Raw genomic sequence first — 16,020 nt, 5'->3', positions numbered from 1 at the left:
TTCACCAAAATTAAAACTTTTGTGCATCAAAGGACTCTATCAAGAAAGTGAAAAGACAACCTATAGAATTGGAGAAAATATTTATAAATCATATATCTGATAAGGATCTAGTATCCAGAATATATGATGAACTCTTACAACTCAACGACAAAAAGACTAGCCCAATTAGAAAGTGAGCAGAGGACTTGAATAGACATTTCTCTGGAGATATACAAATGGTCAATAAGCACATGAAAAGATGCTCAACATCATTAGTCATTAGGAAATGCTAATCAAAACCACAGTGAGACACCACTTCACATCCTAGGATGAGAGTTCTATATAGCTTGTTGTGGTAGAGCCGGTACCCTTTTTCTTTAATTTTAAAAAAGATATATATTTCTGTTTGATTACCAAAGTATCAAAAGAAAATTTGCAAAGTACAGAGAAACCCAAAGATAAAATTAAAATAACTTGAGCTCCACATTGCAGTCGTAAAACACTCTTATTGTCATTTTGGTATATTCTTCTATCTTTTCTATGCATGTGTTACATGTACATGTTTCAAAATTGGTATCCTTTTGTTTACATAAGTAGTTTTCTGTTTTTCACATAGAGTACATTATGAACTATTCCTGCCTTTAAATATTACTTGAAAATTTGATTTTAGGGACCAGATAGTATTTGATTAATGTGCTGTAAATTTTCTTGTCCCTTTTTGTCTGCTTTTATAAATCTGTAGTGAAGATTCTTTTATACAAATCTTTGTATGCATCTTTGATAACTTCCTTAGGATACTTAAAAAAAATTTATTCCCTAGTCAAAAACAAATATTTCTTAATACTTTCCATATAGACTGATTACTTTCCAGAAAGATTATATCAATTTATACTCTTAAAAGCAGTGTATGAAAGTATACCTATTTCCTTGCACCCTTATCAAAACTGTTTTATAATTAAGTAAATATACCTGCATAAACAACAATTTGAATGAATGTGTAATAGTCTTAATTTAATATTTTAACTTTTGGCTTACTAAGAAGTTGAACATTTTCATTTCGTGCTATTTAAACAACTCTTCTGACCAGTTATAAGTTGAAGAAAAGGATGGATCATTAAAACAACAAGACAGCTAGTGCTGAAGATAGTAATGATACATTAATAGAGTTGGAGCCTATATTTTATACCAAGCAAACTGACATCCAGTGTAATTTATTAAGATAGTATTTTAGATACTCTACTATTTTAGACATGGAGGATACAGTACTGTTAGCAAACGTTTTTATTTGAGACCATTTATAATTTAACAAATATTTACTGGGTACCTTCTGTGTGCCATTTACTGGAGACACAATTAGTGAACAAGATCCACGTGGCCTCTGGCCCCTTGAAGGAGAATAAAAATATAAAAATAGCCTTACTCGTTGACTGTTTATTACTTGCCACACATTGTGCTAATCTCATTACATATATTATTTCCTTTAATATTAAAATGGTATTTGGAAACTGCACTTTGGAGACATCAACTGAAATACTAACATGCTTTATAAAAGGCCTTTCAGTATTGAAAGTGTGGTGCATTTGTGATAAGCATAGAATGAACACTCACATGCACTACACACACATTCTCATTCCATTTAAGTATTGTTGAGAGACTTTCAGTCTTGAAAATCTTGGTAGTGATGAGTTTAAAAGGCTAAGAATGATGACAAAGCTGCTTCCCACTTAGGCCTAAAATTTATTCGTCCTGCTTCTGTGAAATTAGAGCCAAGAAACATCTGTGTTAGGCCATTAATGACTTTTCAATTTAGCTTTATTTGCACTTTCTACGTAGAGGCTATAGTGCTGTCACACAAAACACTGTTCTTGCCAGAACAGACTGTGTGAGCAGTCCACAGATGCTATCGAAGGAGCCCCCTGGAACTTTACTGCTTGCTGACAGAAAGAGCCACCCACCATCTTCAGAGATTCCCTATAAGCCAGGGAGTTTTCTAAGAGATCAAAATCTAACAGAGAGAAACTGAAATGTTTTCACCAGATGGACAGCTTTTAAAATCTGAATAAACTTCTATAACAAAGAAAATTAAATTATAATTGTAGGTACCATTCAACTTTGGAATAAGAAAGTAGAAACTTAATTTTTGTCTTATAATTTTAGATCTGTTAATTAGAAAGTCATTTGAGGCACAGTCTTGTACAAATGCAGTCTCATTAAGTAGGGGAAAAATGTTTAGTTGTAACTGTTTTAGAGGGGTAATTATTGTCATTGCTACTGAGAAATGGATCCTGTCTTTCTTGACCGACCTTCCCTCCTTCCTGAATGTCCTCAGCTAATGTTTTTTCTGTGATTCAAATACTGCTGAGCACAGCAGAGGTTGTTGCTGGAATTGACTTCAGTATGGACATGTGAGTGTTTCTAACAAGAAAAGCCCAATTCTTTTTTCATAGACTCTGTACTTAAAAGCTTTGATACTGTGAATAACTATATGCCCAAAAAAGTACAATTTGACTACTGTATTAAAATTTGAAAAGATCCTGCTTTACATGTTTAGCTCAGAGGCAACTTTTATCAAGTGTAAAGACCAAAATTTCTATGGCTCTGATCCTTACTATATTTTTTAGAAAATATTTGTAATCTTAAATCTGCTTTAGAGTGCAACTTAAAGACCATTTTAAAACCTACTAAATTGATTTATTAGGAAAACCAAAATAGTCAAAATGATAAATTAGTCTAGGCTGCCTTAAGAAATACTGATTTCAGTAGTTAAGAACTGAACCATTCTCTTAAAAATTGTGACTAATGTAATTCTTAAGGACTTTCAGATGCACTCAGGCATCATTTCCTCCAGAAAATCTCCCTTAAACCTCCACGTTTGTCCAGGTGCCTCTCTTCTAGCACCCTGTATAATCAAAATTATCCTATTACATGCTTGTCTCCAGCACTTGGCCAAATTCTTCATGGTCATGTACTCAAATACGCACATGTAAACACAGACTCAACTGTTAGCATAGTTCTTGGCAAAGAATAGGTTCTCAAGAAATATTTTATTGAACTGAAACGTAGAATAATTATTATTCTGCTTATCACAGGTTTCTTTTTGTCATAGTATTGCAAATCACAGAGAAAATTTAGGTGCAAAGAAATTTAGCTATCGCATATGAGTATATTGTACGTCTAAGATTGTTCCCATCAAAGGCTACCTTGAGGCTGTAAAAGATCAGACCACGTTCAGTGCAACCACCAATTGTAGTTCAGAAGAGAGCAATGGAAACATCTAAGGACATCGGACTATTTCCTTTCTGCTAATGGTCCCATATATCCAAGAAATGTATATTAACTCTTTCTTAAAATTTTCATATAAGGAACTTTCAGATTGCCAGCATCAAGGATATTGCTTCCTAAACTAAAACTAAAACTTTATATTCATCATGCTAAACACTTTCCGGCATTTAAATACTTTAATGTCAAAAATGCACACAAAAGATGTCATTTAAATAACAAAGCCAAAAGATGACTATGGGGAAATTCTAGGTCTAAACTGGAATGCCAAAACTTCTGTCTGCAGCAGTCATATTTGCTGTCTGATACGTATGTTTTTCTGGTTTGCATACCCAAAGATCGGAACTTCTACCATGGTTTCTCCCAGAAGCCTATCGGGTTCCTCCGTCGTGCTCCGTCGTGCCTTTTTGCCCTCCAGCTCTTCTTGCTCCCAGCTGCACAGCTGTGCCCATGTCCTCACTACCTGTAGGTCATCAGGACCACAGCATAGCAAGAGCCCCTCTTTGCTGTTGGAGTGGTATCCTTGGTGAGCAGAAATCTGCTATTTAACTAAGCAGGAAGCACACCCCACAGTCCTGTGGTGGAATAAAAACTGGGACAGTGAAGCAGCTTTACCTTTAAGTAATCTAGGACCTTCGTTTTAGTGGGCAAAAATCCTTAAGGGCTCTTAGATTAGTTTGATTAAAAGGTTATTTAAATATGCACAAACCAGACTAGGTAAAAACTTACGATTATAGCTTTTATACAAGTATAAAACCAAAACAAAGTTATCATTTAAATACAAACAAATCTATAAAATCAGTAAAATTCAGATTGACAAAATGAATTAAATATGATAGCTGATATTAGTTAGTTGAACCTAAATTGCTATTTGGAATGTGAATTATGATTCTGTCTCTAGGCTGCTTTGAGTTCTCAGTGCCTATACTACCATATGCCTATAATGACTCTTTTTCCCTCACTACGCTTTTCACTCTGTTAGTATAGCATTCACTGATGTCCTTTGATCTCCGTGTGTTGCAACTATGTCATTTACATTTTAACTTCAAGGTCATTTTAAGTTCAAGATCTATTCTTATTAACCTAGGACCATTGGAGTAAAACTACCTGGCACATTGATCATAAACACAAGCATAGGCACAGAAATCCCAAGGCAATACTCAATAAAAGGTAATCATCCATATAATGCTGGATTAAATTGTGTCATTTAAAATTATTTATTAGGGGCCGGCCCAGTGATGTAGTGGTTAAGTTCACATGTTCCACTTCGGTGGCCCAGAGTTCGCTGGTTTGGATCCTGGGCACGGACATACACACCACTCATCAAGCCATGCTGAGGTGGCATCCCACATAGAGCAACTAGAAGGATGTACAACTATGACATACAACTATCTACTGGGGCTTTGGGGAGAAAAAAGGGAAAAAGGAGGAAGATTGGCAACATATGTTAGCGTAGGGCCAATCTTCCTAAAAAAAAATATATATATATATATATATAAAAAATTGTTTATTAAAATGGAAACAAAAAATTTAAATTTCCACAGAGAATTTGTGGACTGCAAAGATTACGTAATTATATCCTCAGCTTCTACTTTAAGGAAAACTATTCTAATTATTTTGTCTATACAATGGATATGTGAGAAATAAAAGAGATTTGAGGCTACTGGGATTGGGACAGGGGGCAAAAGAGATTTCCTAAAGCATTATACTGAAGCCAGTAGATCTTGGTTCGAGTCTCTTGAAGTATACTGCTTTAAGTTTGCCTGGGTAAGTCAGTCAACTTTATCACAGACTTTTACTTGCTTGCTAATTCTGGTCGGTTTGTTAGAAATGATGATTAATGTTTAGCAATAGGGTGAGATGGAAAATAATGAATCGCTGAGGGACTCAATTCATGTATATTTAAAAAATAGTCAAACTGATATGTATTAAAACTTTCAAATCAAGTATTTATGGAGTCTGTGAAGCTCCTTGAAAAATTCTGGATTCCCTGGAACATAGAGATAAAACATGGTCACTAAATAAACAGACAGCAGCAGCAACAACAAATCCTGGAGAGAGAGAGAAGTGTGATTTCCAGAATTGCCATATTATATAATTTTAAATGTCCAGTTTTTAACAAAAAATTAGGAGACATGTAAAGAGATAGGAAAGTATAGCCCATGCACAGGAAGAAAAGGAGTCAATAGAAACTGACCCCATGGAAACCCATACATTGAACTTACTAGACAAAGATTTTATTTTTTTTTATTTTTATTTTTTTTAAGATTTTATTTTATTCATTTTTTTCCCCCCAAAGCCTCAGTAGATAGTTGTATGTCATAGGTTCACATCCTTCTAGTTGCTGTACGTGGGACTCGGCCCCGGGTTGGACGGAGAAGTGGTGCCTTGGGGCGCGCCCGGGATCCGAACACGGGCCGCCAGCATCAGAGCGCGCGCACTTAACCGCTAAGCCACGGAGCCGGCCCATAGACAAAGATTTTAAATCACTTATTTTTAATGTGTTCAAAGAGCTAAAGGAAAGCATGAGAACAATGTCTCAACCAAACAGAGAATATCGACAAAGAGATAGAAATTATAAAAAGGAAACAAATAGAAATTCTGGAGTTGAAAAGTGCAATAACTGAAGTAAAAATACACTAGAAGGGTTCAGTATCAAAGTTGAGCTGGCAGAAGGAAGAATCTGTGAATTTAAAGATCAGACCATTGAGATTATCCAGTTTGAGAAAGGAGTAGATAATTTAAAGTCTGATTTAAAAGACAGTGCATAAAGCAATAATTATAAGATGTGGTTGATGGGCTTATAATGTAGAGAGATATATTTGTATGACAATAATAGCACAGAGGAGAGAGAGAATAGAGTTATGTAGGAGCAGAATTTTTGTATACTGTTCAAATTAAGTTTGTATTAATCCAAACCAGTGTACTTTAAATTAAGATCTTAATTATAATCCCCAGGCAACCACTATGAAAATAACTCCAAAAAATATATTAAAAGAAACAATGGGATTAAAACGGTATACTAGAAAATATCTATTTTACAGACCTCATGAGGAGATACTATTATTATCTCTTTATTTTATATGAGGAAACTGAGACTTAGAGAGGTTATGCTGCTTAAAAGTACATAATAGAATCAAAGCTCAAAACCAAGTTGTCACCAAAATCCCTCTACTATAGGTCCTATAAGGAAAATAGATGGAATTCTTGGGCAGAACATAGAAGTGGTTAAGCTTTGTTATTTTAATAACCATCTTTTACAAGTACCATACTCTTTTGACTCCATCAGATCAGGAATTTAAAGCTCAAGAAGGTTAAGTGTTTTCCCAGAGTGACACTGCTAGTAAGTGGTAGAATTGGGATTTGAATGCAAGTGTATGTGGCATAAGGCTTTCTATTGAACCATGCGGCTTTAGGGTTGCAACCTAAAAATTTAGCACTCTCACAACCGATAATGTATGCTAGTAAATAACTCAAGAGGGCAACACAGACTTTATAGAAAAGCAGTATTGAATTTTCCTTTCCTGGCTTTGTAATTCACAGACAGGAACTTTGTTTCCTCTTTCACACAGACCTGAAGTAACTCAGTGCTTTTAAATAAAGCAATCAAGTATAAAATTAGGCGATGTGTTTCTACTTTCACTTTATATCAACTGGCAAATTCAGCCATGTGTTAAGATATTTACAATGATGCAAATACAGCCTAGTACTTGCTTTGATCTCTTTAAATTTGTAAAAGTGTATTGCTCTTTGCATCCTAGTTAATTACAGATTGGAGTCTTCTCAGAAAGATAAACAAATGCAGGCAGGCAATCACTGTTTTCTTCCATCAGCAAAGGAGGACTGTAGAATTTCATGATTTAGTTTTAAGATAGCTTATATTTATCATCATCTTGTTATTTATATCCTTGACTTTTACCGAAGACTATTTTAGAATGCCCGTTGCTCTCAGAAAAGAAGAGTTTGCTTTTCTAGGCTGCATTAAGGAAACGCAAGAGAGTTCAGCATAACTCTGTGACTGCAGAATCTGTGCCCTTCCTGGATGTAAATAAGGAGGCCACTGTTTCAAGTTCTCACTTTAGGGGAAATTGCATCAAATGCTTAGAAAAATGACACGTTTTCTTTCTCCTGACTTCTAATTCATCATAATTTTCTTCTTCAAATAAGTTCCAGGGACTTTACACTTTACTATAAAATAAATGTTCAGTTGAACATCCTAGAATTCTGTTTTTGAATTTGTCTTTAGGATAGCCCCAATTTTTTTTACTATTTTGAGTATTTACTATTATGAGTTTGGGTTCCAAACTCGACTGATTTTAGAGATCAAGTTGATCAAATGAGTAAAGAGGGTAGGGATAATATATACAGGAATGTATGGTCTTTAGGTAACTGAAAAGAACATGGCTGCTTAAAGGCATTCAAATTCAGTTTTTTCAAAAACACTGCTAGACCATTAAAACATATGGCTGATCAAAGGCCTCATGGTTTCTCAGTTTAGATTTTACAGACTTCTTCTCCTAGCAATTTGTATCAAATAATCAAAAAGAAAAGTTTGATTATGTTGTACATGAACATTTAGATGAGTTACCTATCAAATTTTTGCATAGTGGAGACCACCAAGAAGCTAATACTGCCAGATTAACTCATATTTGTATAAACCTTGAAAGAATGCTTCTCCTGCCATTTCGGAGCATATATGTGAATTCTAGTGTATCACTGATTACAAAATTTATGGCTTTTCACACAGCTCTCTATATGACTTGAAGTTTGCACACATCTGCTCATTTGAAATTGAATAAACGAGTGTACTTAGAGAACATCTTGTGCCTTGCTCATATAAATGCTAGAGAGGGCTCAGATGCATCTTCACCACACATGCCCTTGTCAGACTATTACAGTTATGACACTTTTATCATTGATTATAAGTTTTAAATATGACACTTTTATCATTGATTATAAGTTTTAAATAGTTGTTATCTAACTTTAAACTTATAAGAAATACATGTAGCTTTTGGATTATATTTATGATTTAGCTTTGAAATAATAATTGTCTACTTTAAGCTTTTAGATTTATTTGATTGAAGAGAACCAGGAATAGTAAGGCAAGCTATTGAATTATTACTACTTGCAGTTAATTATCTATATGAACCAAGATTTTCTCTTATAATGCAACCAAAAGAAATAATTTAGATAGTAGGGCTGATATAAGCTGCAGTTAACATCCATAACCGTTTGGTAGGGAGTCTCTTAATTGCAAATAATAAAGACTCAACGTAGCTTGAGCAAAACGAGAATTTGTTGGGTCAGGGAAACAAATCACAGAAAGGACAGAGTGGTGCTTGCTCAGGAACCACCCAACCAAGGATATTCTCTGTCTCTCTCCTCTGCCCCCCATTCACAGCTTCATTCTGTCAGATTTCCCATCTTTGCTTTTCCTTGTGAGTTGGTTTAAATCTCTCCTACTGCAGATAGGCTTTCTCTGCTTGGTGGGAAGAATAGCCATTTGGAGGGATGCATAGGCCATTTGGGACTCATCTTTCATCTTCCATCCCAGGAATGGCCTAATTTAGGTCAAGTGTGGGCAGTAACTATGGGCAGAGGGCAGAGGTATGATGTTTTGTCTTGCATACCAACTTGGCCTGCAAGTTTAGCCCTGTGGTCAAGAGCGTAGGATCTGTTGCTAGAGGGAGAGAAAAGGGGTGCAAAGTAAAGGGGTGCAAAGTCATATATGTTTTATGTCTCGAAATGCCACTACTAAAAAGATTTGAAAACTACTGCATTAGATAGAGTTTTGTGAAATTAATTTCTTCTCTAGCTTGTACAGAATTTTACTAATGTTACATAACATCTTTAGGCTTACTTAGTCATGGGACTCAAGTTGGGCTCATTCATTTTTTTTTTAGCATGTGAATTCTGATTGGTTTATTATTTGTGAATTATTTATTAAGCACTACCAGTATGTCAAACCTTGTACTGAGCACAGAAGACACAGTGATAAACAGACAGACATGATCCCTCCCTTCATAGAACTTAACAAACCAAAAGGAGAGACAGACAAATAGGCATTACCAGTGCAAGATTATGTGCCATGATTAGGAGTTATGAAGCTCCTAAAAGACAAGAGAGATGTCCAGAATAGATAAGTGATTAAGTGAAGATCTTAAGGATGATTAAGAGTTAACCAGACCAAGAAGGAGAGGGTAGAGAGTAGTCAAGAAAAAGGAAAATCCTGTGTGAAAGCTGAGAGGCAAAAGAGGAATATTGGAGGAACCAAAAGTTGTGTGTTATAGAGAAAGTGTGATGGGGAAGAAAAATAGGAGTAACAAGTGAAGAAGCTGAAGAGGTAAGCCACGTCCAGATCATGCAGTCATGAAATCATGAAGATTTTTTTTTTTTACTTTATCCTAAATGTAATGAGTAGTCAGTGAACATTGTTGATCAGTCAAGTAAAATATGCACTTTAGAAACATCTTCCTAGCTGCAGAAGAGCAGTTGGAGAAGAGAATGGTTCAGTCTAAGAGGCAGTTTGATACATAGGTGTGAAAGTCAGAGGAGAGAAATAGTGTCTGGTCAAAATCTAAGTTAGTCTGAATAATTACATATTATTTTTTACCAGAGTAAGGCTAACGCAATTAGGATAAAGTAAATGCCTGATTCTCTCGAAATGTTTCTTCATTGCCTTTCCTCTTGTACAATTGGGGCCTGCTTTTATAGCTCCTGCCCTTCTCAGTTCAGCTCATTTCAGTAATCATTTATTGCAGGCTTTCTCTGTTACAGTTAGAGATAAAGGGAAGAAGCAAGCTCTCAAGGAACTAATGGTCGGTTGGAGAAATCAGACTTATATATAAATCGTTTCAATATGCAATTTAGAAACATCCTCCTAACTGCAGTGTGAAAATGGGTTTGCGGGAGGGACAGCTGGATGCAGAGCAACATTTACTGCAGTAATCCAGATGAGATGGGTACTGAGTACTAAGTACTGTGATAGACAGTGATAAGTACTCTATGTGATAAGTACTGTGATGCAGAAGTTTGTAAAAAGCTCTCTTCTTTGGTTCCCAGTATTTTATTCTATTTGAGGAGACAACTTCTTTTCTAATTATTGGCTTTTAAATCAAAGTCCATATAAATATTTATGCATTCCCCCTTCTAATCACAAACCGTATTGAGACAGTTCTACCCAGAATTGCTTTGAACTTCATCTCTAGGCACCATCACTGGTTCAAACAATTGCAGTTAACTTGAAGAAAGGGGCTGGAGCCAACTGTAGGGTAATCATCCACTACCTGTGCTTTGAATTCCAACTGTTTCTTAATTTTCGTACCTCCTGCATTAACTCTATACACACTAGCAATAATCTGCCTGGGCGAGGAGGCCTCCAGCTATCTTATTCTTACCCACCAGAAAATTGATACATGTGCAGATTAATGAATACTGTACCCTTGCAAAGGTGATAATTAAAATTCAGGGAATTCTGGATGTTGAAAAGGGTGAAAGAAATATGTTAACATTAATCTCTGTCTATTGGAAGGGGCTTCTGATCACTTGCCCACCTCCCACCTAGTGTAGTTTCATGAAGCCTAACTTTGAAGCCTTTACTGTGTTTGGTACATGATGACTAATAGAACATTTTCTCTTACCTAGAATATCTTGGGTGTAACTTGCCTGTGAGCTAACTAATTCAGTGCATATTTGTTGCTATATTAAACTCTAGAGTAAAGCATTCGTTTATTTATTCTGTAAATATTTTTGAGTGTCTGCTGTCTGCCAGGCACTGTGCCTGAATAAGACTCAATCCATGACTTGTAGTAATACCCATACAACATACAGAAGATTGTAGAATCTCTAAGGAGGAACTGGTTGAGTCAGTTTTGTGTAAAGCATTTGGAACATGGTAAGCCATGAGTAAATGTTAGTTGCCTGTGTTAGCCATAATTATTACTGTTGGAGTAGGAGAGAAGAGAGGGAAGGACATTCCAGGCCAAAACAATAACTTAATTGGAAAGTGCCGTTTTCCAAAATGGCTCAGTGTGCTTGGGATGTAGAGTACAGTGCAGACAACAGTGATGAGAGATGGTGCTAATGAGAGGGAGTTTGGAACTAGATGGTAAAGGACCTTAGATACTACCTAAAGAATTTTTTTTTTTAATAATTTTATTTATTTATGTTTCCCCCAAAGCCCCAGTAGATAGTTGTATGTCATAGTTGCACATCCTTCTAGTTGCTGTATGTGGGACGCGGCCTCAGCATGGCCGGAGAAGCGGTGTGTTGGTGCGCGCCTGGGATCCGAACCCCGGGCCGCCAGCAGCGGAGTGCGTGCACTTAACCACTAAGCCATGGGGCCGGCCCTAGCTAAAGAATTTTGACTTTTCAAAATATACCATTGGAACCATTTGAGTTTTCAAATTATACCAGTGGTAACCATTGGGGGAAAAAAACTTGTGGCATCACTTTCTTTTTGTATTGTGATATTTAGGTTTTCTTTTGACATTTTTATGAAAAATTTCCAACATACACTGAAGTAAAAAGAGTAGTATAATGACCCCCATGTACTCATCACCCGGCGTTAACAATTATCAATATGTGGCCAATCCATTGAAGATTTTTAAGCAAGGCAAAAAAGGAGACTAACATTATGCCACTTCCATTACCTTATTTAATCTTCACAGCATCCCATGGAGTATGTGGTATTCGTATTCCCTAAGTACAAATGAGAAAATCATCAAAATGATGAAGTAAGGAAAAGTTCTGGGATTCTAACCCACATCTAACTTATTTCAGAACTCTAGTTCTAGGGCCCAGCCCCGTGGCTTAGCAGTTAGGTGCGCGCGCTCTGCTGCTGGCAGCACAGGTTTGGATCCCAGGCGTGCACTGACGCATCGCTTCTCCGGCCATGCTGAGGCTGCGTCGCACATACAGCAACTAGAACGATGTGCAACTATGACATGCAACTATCTACTGGGGCTTTGGGGAAAAAAAGGAGGAGGATTGGCAATAGATGTTAGCTCAGAGCTGGTCTTCCTCAGCAAAAAGAGGAGGATTAGCATGGATGTTAGCTCAGGGCTGATCTTCCTCGCAATGATTTGCCTACCTGCTATGTTGGTGCTATTGACCCTACTCAGAATGGTAGACTTCCCCGACTCCAGCTGCCTTTACAGGGTCACCAGGATGTAAGACTACATAAACACTCAATGTAATCAGCCGAAATGACTATTTAGTCCAGTGGTTCTCAAAGTGTGGTCCCCAGACCAACAGCAAGTTGTTAGAAAATAGAAATTCTCAGGCCCTACCCCCCCAAGATACTGAATCAGAAACTCTAGGGATGGGAGGTTTATGATGCCTATATTGCCATTTGCTATATTTAAATAAAATAACTCCAGTGGTTTCTTACAAACATAAGATTATGACCATCCACAAAGAGCATTTCTAAGGCAAAAAGCTCATATCAGAAGAAGTTATATGTTTCTTTTTTAACAAGTTCATGAAAAGCATATCCCAGGATAGGAATTTTTATTGAGACTTAACACCAGCAGTCTCTCTGGGGATGTTACATGGAAAGGAATCTTAAGGAATTTGCACTGCCTATGTTTAAAGTGCTTGATGGTGCCATCTAGTGGTTTAAGCACTACAGAATGTGCAGCTTTATTACTCAATGCTTTGGGGACAGAATATGTGTATTTTAAAAAAATCAGTTTTATAGTAAAAGTTTAATGGAATAGCCAAACATAAGATATATAAAGAACTTTTTTACTAAAAAATCTCCATTGAGGATTCTTAGATATCACTCCAAAACACAAGCAACAAAAGAAAAAATAGCTAAATTAGACTTCATCAAAATTAAAAACTTCTGTGCATCAAAGGACACTATCGAGAAAGTAAAAAGACAGCCCACAAATTGGGAGAATATGTTTGAAAATCATATATCTGATAAAATATATGTATCCAGATATATAAATAGTATCCAAATATATAAAGAATGCTTACAACTCAACCACAAAAAGTCAAACAACCCAATTAAAAAATGAGTGAAGGACTTGAATAGACGTTTCTCCAAAGAAGAGATGCAGATGGACAATAAGCACATGAAAAGATGCCCAACATCATTAGTCATTTGAGAAATGCAAATCAAAACCACAATGAGATACCTCTAGGTTGGCTTGAATAATTTAAAAAAACAGAAAATAACAGGTGTTGACAAGAGTGTAGAGAAATTGGAACTTTCATACATTGCTGGTGGGGATATAAAATGGTGCAACCACTGTGGAAAATAGTCTGGCAGTTCCTCAAATAGTTAGACGTAGAATTACCATAGGACCCAGGAATTCCGCTCCTAGGTATATACCCAAGAGAACTGGAAACAGATGTTCAAACAAAAACTTGTACACAAATGTTCATAGTAGCATTATCCACAATAGCCAAAAAAGTAGAAACAACCCAAATGTCCATCAACTGATGATTGGATAAATAAAATATGGTATATTCATACAATGGAATATTATTCAGCCATATAAAGAAATGAAGTACTAATATATTGATGAACCTTGAAAACCTTATACTAAGTAACAGAGGCAGGTACAAAAGGCCACATATTATATGATTCCATTTATATGAAATGTCCAGAATAGGCAAATCCATAGGGATAGAAGTAGATTAGTGGTTGCCAGAGGCTGGGGGAAGGGAAGAAGGGGAGTGACCACTTAAAGGGTGTGGGATTTCTTTTTGGAGTGATAACAAATGTCCTGGAATTAGATAGTTGTGATGGTTGGACAACACTATGAATGTACTAAAAGCCCACTGAATTGTACACTTTAAAGTAGTTAAAATGGTAACTTTTATTGTTGTAGTTTATTTTGTTATTTTATGTATTTAGCTCTTACACCTACTCTGTTATAAAGTGACTGCAGAACTTGACACAGCTAATAAGCAGACGAGCAAAGATCAGAACCCAACCATTTTGTCTCCAAGTTTTAGTCCTATTCCCACAGCTTTATCAGTATTGGCTTTTACCTTTTTCAGTTCCTATTTATTAGAAAGATTCAACATTTTCCCAAGTGATTGTTTAAGGTATATGTTTACTCTTACATAACAAACTGTATCTTTTGTCCATTATTAATGGATTTTAATCTGAACTTTCCTTGTATGCAATAGACATTATACGTCAGAGCTTTATAATTTTTTTGCTTTTGTTTGCTCCTCTTTTATAGGCTCTTGATGGAAATGTGTATGATCACCTCAAGGATTATTTAATAGCCTTCAGCCGGACTGAGCTAGAGACGTGCCAAGCTGTGGAGAACACATTCCAGTTTTTATTAGAAACCTCCAGCAAGGTAAGTTACCTTTAGCACAGTATATAATGTTATCCATTTTAGAATCTAAAATGTTTTTGCGTATGAACAAAATGAAGGTACTAATGACAGAGGAATGCTTTAAAGGGCGAATTTCCTGGAAAGGTATTCCTTCTAACAAAGTTCTGTTCTTGATGAGTTGGCAGAAAGGGAGGTAATGACACAGGCTAGCTCAGGACATCAGTCCATTGTCATGTCCATTGCTTTTTTTTTTTTTTTTTTAAAGATTTTATTTATTTTATTTTTCCCCCCAAAGCCCCAGCAGATAGTTGTATGTCATAGCTGCACATCCTTCTAGTTGCGGCATGTGGGACTCGGCCTCAGGATGGACGGAGAAGTGGTGCCTCAATGCACACCCGGGATCCGAACCCGGGCCGCCAGCATTGCAGCGCGCGCACTTAACCACCAAGCCACAGGGCCGGCCCTCCATTGCTTTTGAGAAGAATGGTTTAAAGAGTTTTATCTTCCACTCAAATAAATTTTGAATGCACTCATATGGAGGAACAAGGTCAGGTGTCATTGCAGAGATTAATAAAGGTCCCAAAGGGAAAAGTAGCATTTTATAATTGAAAGAAAATGAATATTATAATATCTTGTTTGTAAAAAATTAACCTTATATATGCTGTCATTCTTTGATAGTGATCTTTTCATTCAAAAGTGTTGAGATCCATCAGCTTTACTGGTACGTCTGCACTGTGTGCAGAGGAAATAAATGAAATCACTTTTCTTCAGGATCTGACAGATTAAAATTTTTTGCAGTAGAGAAACTGTCCTTTGGAAGATAAATTGTTCTTGTGATTAGTAAATGTTATTTTATTTCTGATAAATTAAGTGCATAGTAAATGTTTCCTGACTGAATGCATGCATTTGTAAAAATATATTCATTTTATAACTGCTGGTTTAAAAGATCCAGTTCAATGCTCTTTTTTGGTAGAGAGAGTGGGAACTGACTAATACCTTAAGAAATTGTTTGGAAGGAATCAGGGTATCCGTCTCACAAGGCAGTGTCCAAAGACAGGAAAGAAAAGGGGCACAGACTCTTCTTCCTGAGCACCTCCTTATGTATTTATTCTTGTTTTCGTTATTCCATAGCTCCAATTCTGTTTGTAGAAAAACATTTAAAATGTTAAGTTGATATGGAAATATAAAGATCACTAGTCTGGTGCTTTGAAATCCTGTCATATTTCTATTTTCCTATATTTTTACCCCCCAGGATCCAATAAAAGATATAAAAGGATTGATGCATAGAAAGAAGGATGGATGGATAGATGGAGAGTTAAGTGAAAGCAAATATAGAAAACTGTTAATTGAAAAATCTAGGTAGTGGATGTATGGGTGTTTCTGTACAATTCTTTTTACTTCAATATATGTTTATTTGAAGTTTTCCATAAGAAAATGTTGGGGGGAAAGGTCTATA

The 16,020-nt window shown here is 36.1% G+C and overlaps 1 protein-coding gene across 2 annotated transcripts in view; it reads left to right on the top strand.

The window, feature by feature from the left end:
• FCHSD2 (FCH and double SH3 domains 2) overlaps positions 1–16,020 on the top strand; it is a 256,434-nt gene that overhangs the window by 175,413 nt on the left and 65,001 nt on the right. For both annotated transcript variants that reach the window (XM_087433411.1, XM_004433967.3), the window contains exon 9: positions 14,463–14,585. In XM_087433411.1, the coding sequence (XP_087289537.1) occupies positions 14,463–14,585 (123 nt within the window). The remainder of the gene's footprint in view (positions 1–14,462; positions 14,586–16,020) is intronic.

Source organism: Ceratotherium simum, chromosome 7, assembly GCF_057802395.1.
Source record: "Ceratotherium simum simum isolate JZ-2026a chromosome 7, ASM5780239v1, whole genome shotgun sequence".
Taxonomy (NCBI): domain Eukaryota; kingdom Metazoa; phylum Chordata; class Mammalia; order Perissodactyla; family Rhinocerotidae; genus Ceratotherium; species Ceratotherium simum.
Note: the sequence above shows the minus strand (reverse complement) of the source record. Positions and strands in the feature narration are given on the sequence as shown.